The 22,587-nt window shown below is 49.1% G+C and overlaps 1 protein-coding gene across 1 annotated transcript; it reads left to right on the forward strand.

Annotated features, from left to right (window-relative positions):
* The first annotated feature begins 419 nt into the window (after positions 1-419).
* Positions 420-15,461, forward strand: LOC123578913 (cytochrome P450 2B11). Its single transcript, XM_045442268.1, has 9 exons — positions 420-732; positions 4,063-4,225; positions 4,372-4,521; positions 6,181-6,341; positions 8,364-8,540; positions 8,837-8,978; positions 10,565-10,752; positions 10,948-11,089; positions 14,726-15,461. The coding sequence occupies exons 1-9, from the start codon at positions 562-564 to the stop codon at positions 14,914-14,916; spliced, it is 1,485 nt and encodes a 494-aa protein (XP_045298224.1). The 5' UTR covers positions 420-561; the 3' UTR covers positions 14,917-15,461.
* Positions 15,462-22,587: the final 7,126 nt, after the last annotated feature.

Raw genomic sequence — 22,587 nt, forward strand, 5'->3', positions numbered from 1 at the left:
GGCACACCCAGACTAACGCACGGAGACGTGCACCCAGATGCACACAGCCTTTCCCAAATGAATCCACACAAATACATGTAAGCCCCCACACATGCAAAAACATATACGCAACCTCATGCAGACGCATACACAGAAACACGGCAGCACGTTCACGTGAATACAAACACCACTCTGCATAGAAACTCCTTCCAGCACACACACAGACGCAAGCAGGCGTAGGGAAACGTACGCAAGCGCGAGCACGTCAAGGCGAACGCGCATGCTCACCCATAGCCGCAAAGCAAATACGCCCAATGTGTGCACCAGGCACATGCACTCTTGTGGACTTTGGAATCGCTACCACCTGGTCTCTGCCAACACGTACAGGTTTGTGTGAGCCGGATGAATGGGACGTCCCATACTTGAAAAAGCACATCACTCTTTCAAGTTCACACTCCTGGACATGATGAGAAGGGAGGCGGGGAGTGAATACAGTTACATAACTGGGTGGGGTAGCCAATCAGGATAAAAAGCCCAGATCAATCAAGGCTGAAGTTGGGACAAAGACAGTTGGGCCGGGCCATGGAGCTCAGTGTCGTTCTCCTTCTTGCTGTCCTCACGGGACTCCTGCTTCTGCTGGCCAGGGGCCACCCGAAGGCCCATGGCCACCTACCGCCAGGCCCCCGTCCTCTGGCCTTCTTGGGGAATATTCTGCAGATGGACAGAAGTGGCTTACTCAAATCCTTCCTGAGGGTGAGATGCCGATGCATGGGCTCTGAGGGTGTCTCCCTGCCCCTGGATCTGGGGATCACTCCCCAGAAGGAGTGAAGGCACCCTTTCAGGCTCCGGGTGGGGTGTATGAAGGTGGCGAGGAAAGTGCATGGAGGTGAAGCATGGTAGCTGGTGGTCAGATGGTCAGAGGCGTCCCTGCTCAGTTGAAGTGTGTGGGCACTGGCTCCGGAGTGGGTGGGTGGGTGGGCACGCGGAGGCGTCTGGGCGCAAGCCGTGGGTATAGAATTTCATACTCTTCTGCCACCACCTGTGGAGTCTCTGGGCGCCTGCCCGGCCCTGGAAGAGAGAGAAGGGGCAGAGTCACCAACTGTAAGTTTCTCCTCTGGCAAGAAAAGAGAGCGGAGATTGGCCCAGGTGGATGCCAGGAAGAGAAGGAAGAGAAGGAAGACGGGAGGAGGCACAGGGTTCTTACCAATAACGACCACAAACAAATGTGCAGTAATGGCTGACACTGGAGTGTTTACCAGGCTCTGTATCACCGCTTTCCACGCCTGATTTGACATGTGATTATCGATTTATTTATGAATAACGTAATCTACACTGGTGGACCCTCTTGGCAACAGAAGAACCGGGTCACTGACATAACTGCCAGCTTACATACCCCAAGGCCACCACACTCCTGAATCTTGGGTTTGTCATCCCTTTGCTTTTAAGAGAGAGAATTTTCCCACAAGTGGAGGGATGGGTATGCACAGGCCCCGAGTACTTTTTACTTCAGTGCCTCCCAAGGGCACCACGCTTTTCTGTAAACTCCTGGGCTTGATTTCTTTGCTCAGATTTACATGGCTGGGATTTATCTGTATCGCCGTGGGAATTCATCAGGTCTGGCTTACCACACGCCTGCGGGCGAGGTGAGGTGCTATCCTTATGGACCGTGAGGCTCAGCCTGGGGAAGACACTTGTCCTCAGTCACACAGCTGGGACTTCATGGAGGGAAAGCTGGGGTCTGGCACAGAGGTGTCCTCATCTCCAATGTCCTCCTGGGCCAAAGCTACCTAATGATTTGGGGATCACAAATCCTTTGAGAATTTGGTTAAGCTGTGGGCTCTCTCCCCTCCAAATGTCCACAAAGATTTTTGCATAAAGTTTTGCGAGTTCCAGACCCCCTCAAGCAAGTTCTTCCATGCAACTTCCAGGATTCTTTAGGGGTCCATGATCCTCCATTATTATTGCATCTTTGGAGACAGGAAGGGAGAGAATGGACTAAGGGGTGTCACGATGGGACAGGTCGGAGAGGGTGGCCCCGCTCCTCCTCCATTCCCTAGTATGCTCCCAGATCTTTCTAGAGCCAGACAGATGTGGATTTTGTGTTCCAGGGTCAACTCTGGCTCATTGAGTCTCAGTTTCCTCCTCTGTGAAAATGAGATGGTGGGAAGAATGTGTGTCTCATAACATTAATGAGGACTGGGTGGCATACTGCATAGAGAGCCTGGTGTATATAGTAAGTGCTCATTAAATGGCAGCTCTTTTGATCCATTCATTCAACAGTCATTTACAGGGCACCTTCTGTGTCCTGGGAATATTCCAGGCATTGGTGATGTGGCTTTGGACAAGGCATACAAGTTAAGCAAATAAGGAAATACTAGGTAGACAAGAGCTATGATTAAAAGAAAGCCGGGTGCTATTTTAGAAAGTGGTGGAGCTACTTTAGATTGAATAGTGGGGGAGAGGCTCAGTCTCGCTGTGTCTGTGAGCAGACACCCTGCAAGATGTAGGAGGAAAGCACCATAGAGAGGCAGGTGTCAGTGAAGAACACTGAAGCGAGAGCAAGCTCGGCACGTTTGGGGGAGAACATGGAGGCTGGATCTGAAGGAGGGAAGGGGTGAGGGGGAGGACAAGCAGAGGGGTGACGCAGCCACCTCATGCAGGCGATGTGGATCAAGATGGAGACCTCAGATCTTACCCTCAGCACAGTGGGGGCATTGGAGGGTTTGGAGCCAGTTAGGGGTATTAATTAATTTACATTTTCATAGGGAATACTCTGGCTTCAGACTGGGGTGAGGTGGGTGGCCAAATGATTATAGGAGGATGGGAATGGCAGTAGGGAGACCAGTAAGGAGGCTCTGCAGAGATCAGTGGGAGAGATTTTGCAGTAAACTTAACCTTTTCATGATTTTAAGTCAAATTTTAGTGAGGCTTAACATGACCCCTAAAAGTGCACAAGTCGTAAACGTTCAGCTCAATGAATTCTCTCAAGCGGACATACTCATGTAATTGACATATAGGTAAGTAACGACACGTCCTGTCCCCAGAAGCCACCCTCCAGTCCCCTTCCAGTCACCACCCTTTCACTATCTTGACTTCATATAAATAGAGTTAGGACATATGGACACTTTTGTGTCTGGTTGATTTGGCTCAACACTACGCCTGTGAGTTTCATTCAAGTCTTGGCTGTAGCGTGGGTTCTTTTTCATTGCTGCATAGTTATTCCATGGCATGACTATATCGCCATATATTTATTCTCTATCAGTGTTGCTGAGAGTTTTATTTGAAAAACTTCAATGGGCGCCTGGGTGGCTCAGTCTGTTAGGCTTCCAACTTCGGCTCAGGTCATGATCTCGTGGTTTTTGAATTCAAGCCCTGCATCGGGCTCTGTGCTGACCGCTCAGAGCCTGAAGCCTGCTTCGGATTCTGTGGCTCCTTCTCTCTCGGCTTCTCCCCTCTTCACACTCTGTCTCTCTCTCAAAAATACATAAACAAAAGTTTTTAAAAAATCTTCAGCGAATCAGGTTGTTGGTATTTTGGTGAACCCACGTATACATTTTGGTTGGGCGTGCATCTGGGAGTGAAGTTAATGAGTCATTGAATGTGCATGTGTTTAGCTTCAGTAAATACCACGGAGCGGTTTTGCAAATGCCTGTGTTGATGTTATGTCACGATCATCCCCGAAGCCATCATTTTCTCTTCATATCTACCAAGTGTTTTAGGGTAGTTCTCTGGGGAAATTGTCAGGAGAAAGACAGCAGGTTGAGGTTGGGTCACAGGAAGAATGACCCTTCAGTTTCAATGCTGGGGAGATCTGGTTCGACTCAAGGGTATAGGCAGAAGTAAGAGATATTTAACCATCTGTACTGCTTAGGGCACCAACCATGCAGACTCTGTCTGGGTCATGGGTTAATCCTTCAGTTGCCGGGTCCTGGGAAGGGGAAGGCACCCTGGGGTGGAGGGTCTTGGGGTACTCAGTAGCTAATTGCCAATCTATACATGAGTGTTTTTATGGTTTAACAACTGGGATGGCCACATGGGTGCACATTGGCTAACAGTAACCTTGGGCGTGGATATGCTTCACAGTTCCGAGAGAAATATGGGGATGTCTTCACGGTGTACCTGGGGCCAAGGCCTGTGGTCATGCTGTGTGGGATAGAAGCCATACGGGAGGCCCTGGTGGACCAAGCTGAGGCCTTCTCTGGCCGGGGGAGAGTGTCTACTGTAGAACAAATCTTTCAAGGCTATGGTAAGGACCTCAAAGGCACCTGGAGGGGAATGATGGAAGATGGAAATTGGGGAGGGTGAGTCTGGGAAGGGGGGATAAGAGGCGCAGAGGGGCCCGGAGTCCCCTTCCAACCCTCTTGGCAATCCATGCCTTCCCTCCACCCCAAGGTGTGATCTTTGCCAACGGGGAACGCTGGAAGCTCCTGCGGCGATTCTCTCTGGCCACCATGAAGAACTTCGGGATGGGGAAGCGGAGTATAGAGGAGCGGATTCAGGAGGAGTGTCAGTGTGTGGTAGAGGAACTGCGGAAAACCCAGGGTGAGTCCCCAGGGAATGGGTATGCAGGGTGCGTGGCAACAGAAAGACTGCGGTGTATCCGTGGGCAGAGAAAGAGAGGCAGAGATAGAGAACGACCCTGAGAGACCATCCAGCAGAGGGACAGACAGAGATGGGTAGGAATGGAACACAGGGAGCCAGAAGAGATGTGGGGTGTATAGTGTCGAGAGTAACTCAAGGACGTAAACTTGGTTATGTGTTAGCACGCTATTTACTTGGGTTCAGGGAAACCAACCCATGGATGACTTGTATCTGCAAGGGCAAAAATAAGACTTACATAAAAGCAGGCAAAGAGAGAAAGGGGAAGACGATAGACACTTTGAAAATGACAAAGTGGGTTTTCATTCTTCTTGGTGAGCTATTGACAAGCTGTCAGTGAGCAAGGAGGGCAGCTGGGGCGTCCTGCCCTCAGGCAGCTGGGGCATCCTGCCCTCAGGCAGCTGGGATGGGCTATCAAAGAAGCACTTCTGAGGGGGGCCTGGGTGGCTCAGCCGGTGAAGCATCTGACTCCTGATTTCGGCTCAGGTCATGATCTTACGGTTTGTGAGTTCGAGCCCTGCGTCCGGCTCTGCGCTGACAGCACAGATTCTCTTTTCCCCCTCTCTCTTTGCCTCTCCCCCACTCACTCTCTCTCTTTCTCTCTCAAAATAAATAGACTTAAAAAAAAAGAGAAAAGCACTTCTACCTCCTTTTGGATTCTCCATATAAGGGTGTTTATGAGACATAAAGATGACAGGGTCCTTTCGTAAGAGATTTTGAGACGTAAATGTACAGGCTGGGAGGGAGAGGCAGAGGCAGAGACATAGGGAGCAATAGAGGACTAGGGGCAGCAGACCATGAAGACAGACTCAGATGGAAAAAGAGCGACTCAGATGGAGAGAGATAGGGAACGGAAAAGAGACACAGATGGAGAGATGAAGACAAAGAGAGAGACTGGAAGAGACCGGGAGAAGCAAAAAGAAACCAAGGCAGAGAGAAACCAAGGTAGAGAAAATGAGACTGACAGACAAGCTCAGGAAAGGGTGTGCAGGGGAGCAAGAGAAGACAGATAGGTGAGACCCGCAGAGAGAGGCTGATGCCATGACACTTCCGGGTGGGTGCACAGTCCGTGCCCCCCTCCCATCCAGGGAGGTCAGGATGTATACAGACATCAACCGTCAAGTGCAGAACAATTCCCTGGAGACCAAAGAGCCCTGGAGGTGGAGAGAAGAGATGAAGGGAGGGGATGACAGAGAAGGGACAGGGAGAGCAGAGCTTTTAAACTTGCACATGTGATTGACTGAACACCTGCCCTGCACCCATCTGCCCCTGGGACTTAACTACCTGCCCCCAGGGTCAGAGCTGAGGCCTGAGAGGGACCCACCACACAGCCTCCATAGCCCAACTACCCTGGAGACAATAACAGAACGGCACTTTCCCCCCAGGGTTGTGGTGGGAATTTAGTAGAATGATACATGAAGTGCTGAGAACAGGACCTGGCTGGCCCATCATCTGGGCTGGTGAACGTTAGCGGTTCCTGTTCCTGCTTCTTTGTCATCACTGAGCGAGGGAGGGCAGTCACATGGAGATGGGGCAGTGGTCAAGTGCTCCCAAGGCCTTTGTTTGAGTCCGTGTCCCATGACCTGTGCCTCCTCCTCCTAGGAGCCTTCCAGGACCCCACCTTCCTTTTCCACTCCATGACTGCCAACATCATCTGCTCCATTGTCTTTGGAACACGCTTTAGCTACAAAGATCCCAAGTTCCTGCGGTTGCTGGACTTGTTCTACCAGACCTTCACGCTCCTCAGCTCCTTCTCCAGCCAGGTCAGGGAGCTGGTGTGGGAGGCTGGTGTGTGGGGTGGATGTCCAGGGCACAGGGAAAGGGGTGATCTGCTTTGGTGTCCCAGGAATGCAGTTTTGGGCTGGAAGGGGGGCACAGACAGCAGGGAGGGACAGGGACACTGAGCAGTAGAGGGCGGGAGGGACGGGAGACAGGGATGGGGAGCCTAGGATGAGGAGAGAGATGGAGAGTCAGAGAGTCAGCAAGAGAGACCAAGACATGAGGGTTTGGAAGAGGAGAGAGAAGGACAGGGCGAAAGTGACGAGGAAGAGCAGAGATCAGAGACTCTGAGAGGCAGAGTGGAGGAGACAGAGGGAGAGAATAGGACTCAGACTGTCAGGCTGTCTATTCTTGTGTTCCTGATTCCTGCAAATCTTCACCTCTGTCTTTGGCAAATCTCCTCAATTGAAGAAATTCAAGGATACGTGAAAATAAGGGACCACATTTCTTCATTGTCCCCATTCCCCCAACCCCCCCGCTTTCGGTCTTTTTAAAATATCTCCCAGATTATAAAGTAATATGCTCCTCTTTTAAAACAAAATAGTGTGGTTTCTCTTTCTCAATGAATCTGGAAATACCCCAATTGTACATTAAGTTTAAAAAATTAGGGGCGCCTGGGTGGCGCAGTCGGTTAAGCGCCCGACTTCAGCCAGGTCACGATCTCGCGGTCCGTGAGTTCGAGCCCCGCGTCAGGCTCTGGGCTGATGGCTTAGAGCCTGGAGCCTGTTTCCGATTCTGTGTCTCCCTCTCTCTCTGCCCCTCCCCCGTTCATGCTCTGTCTCTCTCTGTCCCAAAAATAAATAAACGTTGAAAAAAAAATTAAAAAAAAAAATTAAACTGCAGAACAGTATGCCTCGTTATGGTTCATACCCAGGAGTGTATGTCAGATTTGTGTGTAGGACTGTTCCAAATGGTTAGTCACAAAGTCCCATGACCTCCTGCTAGACAGTCTGATCCAAAAAGCTAGGATGGGGCCCAGAGTGAATATTTGCAACAGGTGCAGCAGGTGATTTCACTTTTCTCTTCCCACAGAGAACCACAGAGAGAGAAAAATCTAGAATGAGATTGACTAGAGAGTTATCAATGGTTATCGCTAAAAATTAAGAAAGATTGGGGTGCCTGGGTGGCTCCATTGGTTAAGTGTCCAACTTTGGCTCAGGTCATGATCTTGCAGTTCAAGTGTTCAAGCCCCGCATCGGGCTCTGTGCTGACAGCTCGGAGTCTGGAGCCTGCTTTGGATTCTGTGTCTCTCTCTCTCTGCTCCTCCCCCACTCATGCTCTCGTGCTCTCTCTCTCTGTGTCTCTCAGAAATAAAGAAACTTAAAAAAATTTTTTTAATTAACAAAGAATTTTACATTGCACTCTCTGTTTCCACCTTTTTTTTTTTTTTGCAATTGTTTGCAACAGTTAGGTATTACATTAATCCTAGACAATCCAGTAGAAATATGTTCCAAAATAAATAGTCTTAAGCAGGCAGTAGGCTCATCTTGTGTATGCATCACATTATCAATGTTTGGTGCAGCAAAGGAGATGTGAGGGGTGGAAAGAGTCAGAGAGGTCCGAGCCAAACAGATCCACTGGGCGAGGTAGGCAATAGAAGCACAGAGAGCCAACCACCTGCTGACTCAGTCAGTAGACCAGGCGACTCCTGATCTCAGGGTCGTGAGTTCGAGCTCCACACTGGGTGTAGAGAAGATTTAAAAGAAAAAAGTAGCTGCAGAGAGACAAGTGAGAAGAGACACACATGGGCAAGGAGAGGCGCCAAGGAGAGAGGTGTGGCAGCAACCAAAACAGGACGGGAGGAGGAGGGAGGAAGAGACAGAAGGAGAAAAATGGGAGAACAACAGATCAAAGGAGACTTAGAATCAGTGAGTGAGAGGCAGAGACGGAAACAGAGAGGCAGAGCAAGATGAGATTCTGCCCTACCCAGGCCCCAGGAGGGCTCTCCTCCCCGTGACTCACTGACTCCGCCCCAGGAGGACCTCACAGCCCCTTCTCTGCTGCAGGTGTTCGAGCTTTTCTGCAACTTCTTGAAGTACTTTCCAGGTACACACAAGCAAATCTACAAAAACGCGCAGGAAATCATAGCCTTCATAGAGGACGCTGTGGAGAAGCACCGTGAAACCCTGGACCCCAGCACCCCCCGGGACTTCATCGATGCCTACCTGATCCGCATGGACAAAGTGGGGGTTGGGGGAGGGGAACAGGAGGGGGTTGGGAGGGAGGAAAAGTAGGCAGCGAAGAGAAGAAGGGTGGGGAAAGGGGGAAGGGAGTGGGGAAGAGGGGAGGGAGATTGGGAAAGGGAGGAGAGACTCAGGAACCAACTGAGAGGAAGAGGAAAAAAGGGGAAAGTTGGGAGGAGAGAGGGAGAGAGAGATACAGGTGGTGTGAGACCCAGCAGCAGGGGAGGGCGCCCCCAGGCAAGAGCGTGCAGCAAAGTCCCCGCTCCCCTGACACGCCCCCTACCGCTCGGATTCAGGAGAAGTCCGACCCCAACAGCGAATTCCACCATCGGAACCTCATCTGCACGGTGCTCTCCCTCTTCTTCGCCGGCACGGAGACCACCAGCAGCACGCTCCGCTATGGTTTCCAGGTCATGCTCAAGTACCCTCACGTCACAGGTGGGTGGGCGGGGAAAACCGATCGAGGCAGGGGGCGGGGGCTTCTCACCCCTTTGGGAGCTGCAAAAGTGCAGCTGGGATCCTTCCTGAATGAGGGAGGAAGTGTTCACCTCCTATGTATACCAGGAGCGCTGCAGGTTTTGAATGAGCCCCTGACTAAGGCAGCCCCGCCGGTGGATGGATGAACAATCCGTCGGTGTTTTCTCCCACTGTGTCCTCCCATCATGTAAAGACAGACTCCTCTATCTGCCCACCCATCCATCCATCCATTTGTCTATCCTTTTATTTGTTACCTGTATTGATTACCTGTATACTCAGATTCTTTCACCTATGATTGATTCAAGGACCTAGCTTCCATTCTTTATTTGGATTAATTGATTCAATTGTTGATCTTTTGAAACAGGGATTAATGAATGAAGTACTTGTCATTGATTCATTGGCTCGTTTGTCCATGCATGCATCCATCTGCCCTATGAACTAGATTTCATTCCTTAATTCTTCCATCGGTCTTTCAATCCACCCTTCATCCATTTGTTATTCACTTAATTCAGTTAATTCATCACTGACTATTTATCTGTCATTCAGTCCCTCCATCTATTTGTTCCTTTTTTATACCTATTTTATTTTACCTATTTTTATACCTATGTCATCACTTTTTGATACCTGTTATTTCACTTATTTATTTATTTATTGCTCTATAGATCTAGCCATCCGTTCATTTATGCAATTGATTTACTGGCTAATCAGGTTCACTTATTTGTCTGTGGGCCATTTATTAATTAATGACCCAATAATTCATATATTGATTGGTAAACAAATACACACATCCATTCACTAATGTTCTTCCATTCATCACTCTTGCCATTCATAAGTCGACTGGCTTATGTATTCATTTATCCAGGTGTTTGTGGGTTAATCTATTGATCTATTTCATGGTTATATTCCTGACACCTAGCACATTGTCTCATCTATAATACACACACAATAAATATTAGGTCATTTTCTACTCTTTTTGTTTTTAAAAATTTCAATGTTTATTTTTGAGAGAGGGAGAGAGGGGAGAGGGTGAATGGGGGAGGAGCTGAGACCGAGGGGACAAAAAATCCAAAGCAGGCTCTGTAATGACCAATGTGGGGCTCAAAGTCATGAACCTTGAGATCAGGACCTGAGCCGAGGTCAGACATTTAACCGCTTAATTGACTGAGCCACCCAGGCTCCTCTCCAGTCTTTTAAGAGGGAGAATTTTGACAGGTTTATAGCCTTGAGTTCTTAATGTGAAATTCTGTGCAAAATTGTGGTGTGTGCGTGTGCGCACGCACGTGAGTGTGTGTGTGTGTATGTTTACATGTGCCTGTGGGAAGAGGATTCATAACATTCAATAGATTTCAAAGGGTGAGAATTCTTGCTTCCCCCCCCCCCACCGCCTCGCCTCCCCCTCCCCCTCCTCCAGGCTGGTTGCTCTGAGGGGTGCCAATGACCTAATCCTTTATTACAGGTTTTTCCTGGCTCATTAGCCCACACAAAGCAGTGTCCCTGCTGACATGTCTCTTTAAAATGAGGTTCCCTGGTCCCACTCTTCTGTGCAGAGAGAGTCCACAAGGAGATTGACCAGGTGATTGGCCCACACCGCCTTCCATCCCTTGATGATCGAGCCAAAATGCCATACACTGACGCAGTCATCCATGAGATTCAGAGATTCAGTGACCTCCTCCCCATTGGCATTCCCCACATGGTCACCAAAGACACTCACTTCAGAGGGTACTTTATGCCCAAGGTGAGGCCAGCTGGGCTCCCACATTTTTCCTGTGTGGGCATCCTGGGTTCTCTTAATCTCTGCACTTGACCTGCTTTTGGTTTTATCACTAAGGCCCTCTTGGTTTTTTGTTTGTCTGTTTGGTATTGTTTTGTTTTTAAGGGTGGGCTGAGGAAAGGAATGGCAGTATCTCTTGACCTTGTGACTCTCCCTCAGGGCACTGAAGTATATCCCCTCCTGCACTCTGCTCTCAATGACCCACATTACTTTGAAAAACCAGATGCCTTCAACCCTGACCACTTTCTGGATGCCAGTGGGGCACTGAAGAAGAATGAAGCCTTTATCCCCTTCTCCATGGGTAAGCCAGGCCTGCACTCTCTTTCCCAGACACCAGAGTGAAAGGCCACTCTCTCTTTGAGACAGTCCAGGAGAGATCTTAGTCATTGAGCAGCTACTATATGCCAGTTGCTTTACCTTTAACCCACTTCATCTTCCCTGCAGCCCTAGACAGGGCTTAAGAAGACCACATCCCAAAGGCACATCTTGGTAAGCTGGACCTTGGGAAATTATATTAACCTCTCTACGCCTTGGTATAGAGATACACCTTGGTATAAAATAGCTGGTGAGCACTACTCTGAGCTCAGTGCTCTACTGGGGGCTAAAGATGACGCACTGGGCAAGTCACATCGAGACACAGTCCCTGCCCCAGGAAATTTACAGTCCAGCAGGGGAGATAGGCATTTATCATTTGACCACAAAATAGTACCTAATTAAACTTAATTAATGCTTGCAATACGCTTAGAACTGCTTGGCACAAAGTCGGTGCTCATGGATGTGATGATGATCATTATCATTAATCATAACTGTGATAAATGCTCTGAAAGGGACTTTGGGAACACAAAGAGGAAATACTGACTACTCTTGGTGCTTCGGTGAGGAAAAGCTTTCCTCGAAGCACTGGCTTCTAAGCTAAGACCTCAGGGGTGAGTATCAATCAGCCACTAGGAAGAGTGTTCCAGGCAGAAGGAACAGCAAGTCAAAGCCTGAAGGTGGAGACAGCATCGCTTTTTTGAGAAACGAGACAAACCCAGGGAGCCTGGAGTGTGGATTCTAAAAGGGGAGAAGGGTGAAGATCTCAGCTGGAGGGCCTTGGAAGCTGGGGGGAATTTGGGTTTATCTTGCTGGTACTGGGAGCCAGGAGTGGGTCTTGACATGCTCTGACCTGTCTCTTTCCCCGTTCTGCACTATGTGGCCCCGTCTTGAGAAAACCCCAATGCCCAGAATCCTCATCCTTTGGGAGAAAGGAGGACCCCCGAACCAAGGCCCTAGTCTTGAGTTCCATCAGTGACCCAGATCCCCTGGCTCTGCCCAGTGCTATGGCTTCCCTTATTTCATCTTAAGTGAGAGTTGGGGGACTTGTGGGATGGTGGGGTGGGGCCCATGATCCCATTCACTAGTCCTGTTCTAAGGTTAGAGAGAGAGGCAGAGATGTAGAGAGGGAAGAAGAGAGAGAGATAAAGAAAGAATGAGTGAGAAAAACAGAGAGAAGAACAAAGACAGACACAGAGAGAGAGAGTGACAGGGGACAAGTGACAGAGACTGAGTGCACAATGAGACAATACAGTGAGGAAGGGGAAACAGAGGGAATAGGAGACAGAGAGAGAGAGGGGGAGGGAGGGAGAGAGTTTCAGATGGAATCAGATCCAAATGGACAGAGACAGGGAGCTTAAGATTGAAGAAAGTGGGCAAAAGAGGAAGGAGACAGAGGAGCAATGTCTGATGGGAGATCAATCAGAGCAAAAGACTGATGCAAGATTGCCATGAGTGGAAAGAACGACAAACCAAGCCAAAAGATGTTAGAGCCAACGGGATAGTGAAGGGTGTCCCAGTGGACAGTCCCAGGGACTGGGATTGGAAGAGAGGATGGGAGGGAGACAGTAGGAGTCAGGCTGTTCTGGAAAGAACTGGGTCACAGAACCAGTCACAGGAGAACTAGTCTAGAGCCCTGCTCTGAGTATCTCTAAGTCCCTGTTACCTAACTTCTGATGTGCCAAAAAGATACAGACATTTCCCCCAGAGCTGTCCACATAGGCATAATGTCTGACGCCTTGACTGGTCTAGGAAATATCTGAATGGCCTTGCCATGGTGGCCAGCTTGCAGATCAAGAGCCATTGAGGTGGGGTGCCTGGGTGGCTCAGTCAGTTAAATGTGGGGCTTTAGCTCAGGGCATGATCCATCCTTGGTGAGTTCGAGCCCTGTGTCAGGCTCTGTGCTCAGAGCCGAGAGCCTGCTTCAGATTCTGTCTCCCTCTCTCTCTGCCCCACCCCCCTGCTCCCACTCTGTGTATTTGAGAGAGCTCTCTCAAAAATAAGTAAACATTAAAAAAGAAAGAGCCACTGAGGTAAAGGAGGCTCTCGGTGCCTCTTCCTGGGGTTCCTACTCCCCTTGTGTTATTTCTCTTCAAGCCCATGCTTCATAACCTACTGGAGGCTCTCACACCTCTGAGAATCCAAGGAAGCAGACCCATTCACTATTCTTTTTATTTATTTATATATTTTAATAGCACGTGAGCATGGGCTCCTGAGCAGGGTAGGGGCCGAGAGAGAGGGAGAGAGAAAATCCAAAGCAGGCTCCGTAGTATTCCCGCAGAGATCAAGACCTGGGAGCCAAAATCAAGAGTCAGACACTCAACCAACTGAGCCACCCAGGTGCCCTGCCCCATTCACAATTTTAAGCGTAGTTTGGTTTTTCCCCCAAACTTTTGAAGCCCGTGGCTCTCGGACTGAGATAAAATGACAACCCAGATATAGACAAACACACACAGTGCCAGATACACCCTCATGCTCCCAACCGCACACACTCCCCCCATGCGCTCCCTGCCCCCCAATCCTCCTGACACTCTCCCCCCCATACACTCCCCAACAACTCCCCTCCACACTCCCCTCCATACTCTCCCCACATGTTCCCCACACAACTCCCCTCTACATTCCCTCCACACACTCCTCCCACACCCCCCCACACATACCTCCCGCCCCTCCCTTTCCTCATTACCCACTCCCCCCAACACACTGCCCACCCCCACCCCTCCCCACACCCCCACACTCCCCACACAATTGCCCTCCACACTCCCCACACAACTCCCCTCCACACTGCCCCCCGTACTCCCCCCACACTTTCCCCCCCATACTCCCCTCCCATTCCCCCCTACCCACTCCGGGCCAACACACTCTCTGCCCCCACCCCTCCCCACACCCCTGCCCATCTCTCACACCACACGCTCCCCACACAACTGCCCTCCACATTCCCCCCACTTCCTCCATACACAAACCCCCACACTCCCCCCTCACCCCCCCTACACTCCCTCCCACACAAACTGCCCACCACGCATACATACCCCACCACAGGCACACACACTCCCCACCAGATCACACTCCCCCCCCACCCCACACACACTTCTTACCACACACACCCAGAAACAAACACAAACAATATCTACACCTATAGTATCCTTAGTACAGGCCAGGTGCTAGTCTGAGAATTTTTACAAATATTAATTTCTTTACCTTCATAATAGTCCTTTGAAATAAGTACCATCCTCCTCATATTAGAGATGAAGGACATTAAAAATGTTGTCAGAAATGTGCACACACCTGCACATGTGGAGGCAGACACACACACACACACACACACACACACACACACATCTAACCTGAAGTGAGTGTTTATTCTCCAAGTGGCCACTGAAGCCTCTGGAAATCTCACAGAAGCTACAAACTCTCCTGGAAAAACGTGCAAGGCACCTCCACCCAAACGTTAGCCCCTGGTTTCAGAGGGCTCGGGACCCCCCTAAAACACCACCCTGGATTGCAGGTTGATGGCCAGTCCCATACAAATCTGTTGTTGATGGACACAGAAGTCTGGGCTTTGGGTTGTGACCGGGCAAGGGATGTGCATCGGCTCTGTGCCCACATTGGTGATCTTCTGTGTTCACAGGGAAGCGCATTTGTCTCGGTGAAGGCATCGCCCACATGGAATTATTCCTCTTCTTCACCACCATCCTCCAGAACTTCTCTGTGGCCAGCCCTGTGGCCCCCGAGGACATCGACCTCACACCCCAGGAGAGTGGCATAGGAAGAGTGCCCCCAGTATACCAGATCAGCTTTCGGTCCCGCAGAGGGGACTGAGAGAGGGGCCTCAAAGGATCCCAGGATCAGGAAGTATTCCCACCTGTGCAGAAGCCAGTTCCTTGACTGGCCCTGGGTCTTCCTGCTGCTGAGAGACCCACCACAAGCCAGTGTCTCCCCCCTCCTCGGTTGCTGCCTCTGTGGGAGAGTCCTTTCTGCAGCCTCATCTCAGACCATCACTCTGCAGCTCTTGCGTAGACTCATGGAAGTGTTTTCCTTTCCTTTGTTAACAGAGTTCCCAGTGTGGTGTATATATAGAAGCTGGGGGCTAAGACGGGAGACTTGACTCAGATGCTCTTTGCATTTGTGCCTCCCAGGCCACGGCTTCCCCCAGGGGCTTCTCCCTTCCTCAGAACAACCACAGTCTCCATTGAGCAACTGTTTGCGCTCCATGATCTGTGCATACGTGACCTCCCTGGAATCCTCTAGCAGTCACTCCCCATTCCCCCTTCCCCTCAGCTCCTGGCAACCACCAATCTGCTTTTGGTCTTTATGTATTTGCCTATTCCGTGTGTTTCATGCAGATGGAATCATACAATACGTGCTCTTTTGTGTCCGGCTTCTTTCACTTGGCATAATATTTTGGGGTTCATCCACATTGTAGACCATTGCTTGTACACTGCCATCCCCATTCCTACTGAATTTCCCTACTTCCGTCCCTCTATGCAAGGGCCTCCTCGGCCCCTTCAGCTGCATGATTCTCCCCTGGTGCCTTGGATTCCCTGGTATTCCCCTTCAAATCCCCTGAGACTGAAACAAACATCCAAATCCTGACATCCCCTGGGAAGATGGTGATCCATGCCATCTTACATGAGACCCACTTATTGTCAGGTCACTAGGGATCCTTCTAGAAGATGAGAACTTCTTCACCTCAAAACCAGGCCCAAGAAGGCAAATATTTGCTAAGGAAGGAATGAATGAATGAATGGTTCAATCAGTCAGCCTCAAACCCGCCCAACATGGAGCTAGGCTTCCCCCATCAGACCTTATCTTTTTCTTCATTTCTCATTCTCTTCTGAGCCCCATAGCAAATCCTTCTTTCCAGTGATCTCAGGATGCCTCAGTTCGGTCTTCTAGCGATTTCCAATCCCTCATGATGCAATGCCACCCTCTAAGAAAATCAGCCAAGAGCCACCTTTGCAGTAGACCATCCTACACCAGGCTCTGCCAGCTGGCACCACCGCCTTTCCCTCAAGAAGGTACCCCAGGTTCAAGGGCATTGCCTGTTAAGATACCTCCGACCAGCCAGGGGCCAATGGGAAGCCAGTTTGGGGATCCAATAGAGAGGCTAAACTTCCTGGCCTCTGCAGCACCTGCCATCTTTGGGTTCCCTGATGCCACTGGGGAGTTACCAAGAGCTGTGCTAAAGTAGATTTTTGGCACATCCACCCCGACGATCACAGAAAAGAGAAGGTGACACACAACAGAGCAGCCTACCTTTTAAGAGGGACAGCAGGATGGAAGGAAGACATAGGCGGGACCATGGCAGTCACAGCCCCTTGCTGCTCTGGGGTCACCCGGCTTCTTGGAGTCAAGTCCCTCCAGGACTGTGGCGTCTGCCCTTCCTGGGGAACTTTTTGCAAATAAACCCCAAGGGCTTTCTCAAGTCCTTCCAAGCGGTGAGATGGGATGGGGAAAGTGGGTGGAATGCAGGAGGTGGGTGGACAGGAGACAGCTCACAGGCAGGAAGGCACTTGAGGGTCAAACTGTGGGGGGACTTTGCAGGCCAGCTTGGGGACTGACTTCTCCCAGCTGGGATCGGGCCCATGAGAGAAGCTTCTGGAATTCTTATAAAAAGGAATGCAGAGAAGGTAAACCGGAGAGAGAAAATTCTGATAGACATGAGGCTTTGAGCTCTGGTTCTGCTGGGGTGGAAGGGAGAGGTACTAGAGCTTATGTGTGAGGATTCTCTCTAATTTTTAAAATTCAAACCTGGGAGAGTTCTTGTAAAAGCTGAAAGAGGAGGACATTTGGGGCAAGGGCACATGAGCGAGGCTTGGAGGAGGCCACAGCGTTCGAGTGTCTATGCTTCCCTGATAAGGATTCAGTGGGGAGGGAGTAGTGGTGGTTAGGTTAGGCTGGCACATGTGATCCAGGTGTGAGGGTGGAGACTCTTTCCTCACTCTTCTCTGGAGTGAGAGAGTGAGATCTGCACCCTGCCCCCACAGCTGCGGGTGAAGTACTGGATGCCCTCACCATCTACCTGGGACCACAGCCAGTCATCAACCTGTGTAGGTACAAGGCAGTGAGGGAGGCCCTGGTGGGTCAGGCTGAGGCTTTCCCTGGCTGAGGGCACATCGCCATCATTGATCCCATCCTCAGGGGAAGAGGTGAGTGGGGCATAGGGGTGGGTTTGGGGAAAAGAGGTGGGGACATCCCATGTGTCCTCCCAATCTTCCATCCATGACCCACCAATCAGGTATGATCTTCGCTAATGGAAAGTCTTAGAAGGCCCTTCAACAAATATCTCAGGTCACCATGAGGGACTTTGGGATGGGGAAGCAGAGCATTGAGAAACGAATCCAGGATGAGGCTCCGTGTCTGGTGGAGGAACTGAGGAAATCCCAGGGTGAGCCCTGGGGACTGCTCAGGAGTTGGAGGGGCAGGCAGAGGGTGGGACAGAGAGATCCAGAGACAGAGAGATGCAGAGACAAGTTCAGGGAAAGGGAGAAGGAGACAGAAAAGGAGAAACATAATGAGGAAAACAGGGAAGGAGACAGAGAGGTGGAGAAAGCAGACAGAGAAAGCAAGACAGAGGAAAAACCCAGGATACCGACAAAGATCAATCCAGAAGTAGAAACTATAAGGAAAAGACTTAGAAAGAAAAAGGTAAGGAGAGAAATAGAGTCAGAGGAAACAAAGACTGACAGTGAGGCCAAGGACAGGGCCACAAAGACAGACGGGACACAGAAAGAGAGAGAACAGAGTAGAAGGGGCTGATTCTCAAACAAAGACTCAAACACAAGACCAGGCAAAGACACAGGTGCACCAAGAAGGTCACACCAAGACAGAGCCCAAGAAAACCATGAGACACAAAGTGCAAAATGCCCAGAAAGAGGTGTGATAAGAGACATAGTGAAAGCCAGGCTGGCCAAGAGAAAGAGAAAGAAACCAACCAAGCTAAGAAGGCACCAGCCAGGTCAGAGCCTTCCAGAAGGACAATGCAGTCCTCCACCCCCCGCCCACCCCCAGCACCCTGTGACCTATCTGGATCCCACTTTCCTCTTTCACTCCACCATGGCCAACATCATCTGTACCATCATCTTTGGCCAGTACTTTAAGTACCAGGACCCCAGAATCTTAAGGCTGCTACATTGAATGAATGATCTCTCCACTTTTGCCAGCTCTTTCTACAACCAGGTGAGGCCAAAGTTTCCATGGTGGGCCAGGAATTGGGGTGGGTGGAACTTGGGAAGGGATCAGATGTTTTTTCTCTTAACACTGAGGCAAGAAGCATCGAGATCGGTTTTCTGTGCACACACTTACCCTCTACACCCTTCTAAGTGAGGCAATGAGTCCAACTGGAGGTAGGAATCAGGCCTCAGGAGAGGGTGGCCTGTGAGAGAAATCCCAGCAGAGGTAACGCACTTGTTCACGTGCCACTGAGAGTATTTGTATGAGTGCTCAACTGGGAGGCACATTCCCGAAGGCTACGGGATGAATTAAGCCTGTCAGATATTGCTGTGCTGTGCAGGTGCAGCCTCAACCCTTGTAGCACCAGCCCAGAGAGAACAGATTCTGGGAACTCCTTGCTTCTTCCCTGGAGATGTTTGAACTCCTTTCCGGCATCCTGAAACACTTTCCTGGTACCCACACTCGAGTGTACAACAAAATTCAAGAAATGGAAGATTTTGTCCCTGAGAACATCAAGAGCCTGGACCCCAAGGCCCCGCAGGACCTCATTAATTCCTTCCTGGTCCACATGGACAAGGCAAGGGCGAGCTGGATGGGGGGCAGGTGGGAAAGAGAGTGATGGGCACATTACTGACATTGAGCTAATATGTTTGGATATGATGTATGCATTGTTTAAATGCTGAACTACTTCCCTATGTGTTGGTAAGAAAGCCACTAGTCCATCCCCCTTCGCACCCCCTATTCCCTCCTCAGCTTCCCTAGGCTCTCCTGGAATTCCTGTTATGAGATAGCAACTGCCCCTGCAGGAGGTCTTCAAGACCCTTTTCCACCTTCTCCCATTCTGATTGGTCGGAAGCCCCTGTCTGTTCTGATTGGTCGGAGGTTCATGTCTGTTCTGATTGGCCAGACCCCCCTGTCTGTTCTAATTGGTTGGAGGCCCGTGTCTGCTCCATTGGCCAGACACCCATGTCTATTCTGATTGGTCAGAGGTCCATGTTTTTTTCTGATTGGTCGGAAGCCCCTGTCTGTTCTGATTGGTCGGAGGTCCATGTCTGTTCTGATTGGTCAGGGGCCCACGTCTATTCTGATTGGTTTGGCAAGTGTCATACTGGTTGTTAAACATCTTCAATATCACTCCTGGATGCGCAGCTGCAAGGAAAGCAAAGACACCCAAAGACAGAAAAGATGAAAACCAAAAAATATCAATCCCTAACATATATTGAGCACTTACATACCTAGTATCAAAATAACCCCAGATGATGAACTACGCGATAGAGAGGTTAAGTTCCTTATCCAAAGACACCCAACCAGGGAATGGTAGGGCTTGAGTTTGAACCTAGGCAGTTTGGTTCCAGAGCCCACACTTTTTGCTACATTGTTGACCTCAGATAGAAAAGGAAATAAGAAAAAAAGAAAAACTGGCACAGAGTAACAGGGGAGTGGGTGAGAAGAAAAGAAGACCCAGAAGCTGGGTATCTTTGCAAGGGGAGATGTTAAGTAAAGTAATGTCCTTTGCTATTCCCCAGGAGTTCCTGAATCCTGAGAGTGAGTTCCACTGTAAGAATCTCGTCTACACAGCGGTCTTACTGTTGTTTGCTGGCACAGAGAGCTCCAGCACCACTCTCTAGTTTGGGATTCTACTCCTTTTTTTTTATTTTATTTTTTTTCAACATTTATTTATTTTTGGGACAGAGAGAGACAGAGCATGAACGGAGGAGGGGCAGAGAGAGAGAGGGAGACACAGAATCGGAAACAGGCTCCAGGCTCCGAGCCATCAGCCCAGAGCCCGACGCGGGGCTCGAACCCACCGACCGCGAGATCGTGACCTGGCTGAAGTCGGACGCTTAACCGACTGCGCCACCCAGGCGCCCCAATGGGATTCTACTCCTTCTTAAGAACCCCGATATTTTAGGTGAGCTGGGCTTATGGTGGTTGAGGGCCAGAAAGGGTGGAGGGTCTTGCAGCCATGCTGGAAGGTGGTCACGTGATGGGTAAAGACATACAACTTCTAGCCTGGTCAGTCCAAAAAATAAAAGATTCACCCCTGTGAAGATTGGTAACTTATGATAAAGCTTTGTTGCTAACAAGGCACTTTGAAGTTGACAGAATAATTTAGTTTACAAAATATTTTTCATTCAATTAAGCAACCCATGGTTTGAAAGGTACTTTCGTACTTATGAAGTACATAAGGTGGTTGTAAAATGCTTTATGGTTAATGAAGCTTGCCCCAGTCACAAAGAGTACTATTGACAAAGCATTTGCAGTCTAAAACAGCACATGGCTCTTTTTTTTTTAACTTCTTAAAAAAAAAATTTTTTTTATTGGTTATTTTTGAGAGAGACAGAGACAGAGGGCAAGCAGGGAAGGGGCAGAGAGAGAGGGAGGCACAGAATTGGAAGCAGGCTCCAGGCTCTGAGCTCTCAGGACAGAGCCCGAAGTGGGGCTTGAACCCACAGACCGAGAGATCGTGAGCTGAGCTGTAGTCGGCCGCCCAATCGACTGAACCACCCAGGCGCCCCCTTAAAGCACATGGCTCTTGACACAACGCTTTGAGATTGACACTTTGAACTTGACAAAGAACTTGACTCTTTGGAGCAGCTTGCTGATTTACTAATTAAAAAGCCCCTCAATTGTTTCTCATGTTGGTGGTCTGCAGATCAGACTTGGAGAAATTCTCATCTAATCAAATTCCCCTATTTCACAGGTAATCAATTTCAAGGTCAGAGTGGGGAAGTGGCTTATCTAAAAATCACATAGCAAATCACTGGGACAAAAGGATATGACACCAGTTTCAGCCATAATCCATCTTTAGTTAAAAAAAAAAAAGTAGCCAAAGTTTGAATGAATTTCCACCCACCCATCATTACCCAAGTGATCCCCACTCATAACTAGAGTGGAAACATCAGACAAGACTTCCCTACAACAAGACCATTGACTTTCTTTCTCCATGCTTTCATTGAGAAGGAACAATAACATAACACCTTAAGAAAAGTTCACAAGACCCTCCCCCCTACAGTCTGTAGGTCATGTTTTGGGTGACTTGGTTGAACCCACTATTACGGTCATTCATTGATGTTACCCACCCTGCCACTCTCATCATTTTTAGAGAAAGTCTGGTGGAGATTGACAGAGTGATTGGCTCACACCGTCTTCTAGCCCTGGAAGATTTGGCAAAAATACCTTATACAGATGCTGTCGTCTGCAAAATTCAGAGATTCAGTGACATCATGCCCCTTGGCATCCCCCGCTCTGTCATCAAGGACACTCACTTCTGGAGATACCATCTGAGACAGGCAGGATCACAGAATCCTGATGCAGTCTTATGATTCATGTCTCTGGTTGTTGGACTATAATGAGAATTTTTATTTCCAGATTTCTGTGGGAAGAAGGGAGATTTTAGAAATGTAGAAATGTCCTCTCTCTTCTGTGCTTTTTTTTTTTTTTTTACTGTATTAGATGTCAGGAAGACTGAAAAAATACCTCTCGAAATATGTTGTACAATAGAGCTGTCTTTTTTTACAAGCTATTTTGTCGTCTCTCCTACTTTCCTCCTTCATGAGAAGACATTCAAAATTTGATGTTTCTCTTTCCACGATTTCTTTAAGTTTATATGAATACATACTGCATATATACACACACAAAGATCGGTTCATATTGTATCTATCACTTTGCGGCTTGTGTGTCCAGTGTGCCTGTCTCCTTTCCACCTGTCTTTATGTCTATCTCATTGCAATGTGTCACTTGTCTTGTGTGTGCGTGTGTGTGTGTGTCTTTCTTTTTATAATATAACAACAGTATGCTGTTGATATATTGTCAAGTCAATAGGTATGGTTCTAATTAATATTCTCTGTGGTCGCACATGTTCCCAAGCATAGATATACCTAGGGTTAGTATTCATATTATCTAATCACCTAATGGCACTAACCCATGAGAACACAGGCATACCTCATTTTATTGCATGTCGCTCTTTTGCGATTTGCAGGAACCGCGTTTTTATAGATTGAAAGTTGCGGCACCTCTGCATCGAGCAAGTCTCTCGGTGCCATTTTCCCACCAGCATTTGCTTACTTTGTGTCTGTGTGTCATAGTTTGGTAATTCTTGCAATATGTCAAACTTTGTCATTATTATCATATTTGTTATGGTGATCTGTAATGAGTGGCTTTCTGAGATGGAATCTACTCCTGGCGGGCATGCTGGGGAGATTGTTGATATGACAACAAAGGACTTAGAATATCACGTAAACTTACATGATGAAGCGGTGGCAGGGTTTGAGAGGACTGATTCCAATTGTGAAAGAAGTTCTACTGTGGGTAAAA

This window comes from Leopardus geoffroyi, chromosome E2, assembly GCF_018350155.1.
Source record: "Leopardus geoffroyi isolate Oge1 chromosome E2, O.geoffroyi_Oge1_pat1.0, whole genome shotgun sequence".
Lineage (NCBI taxonomy): Eukaryota > Metazoa > Chordata > Mammalia > Carnivora > Felidae > Leopardus > Leopardus geoffroyi.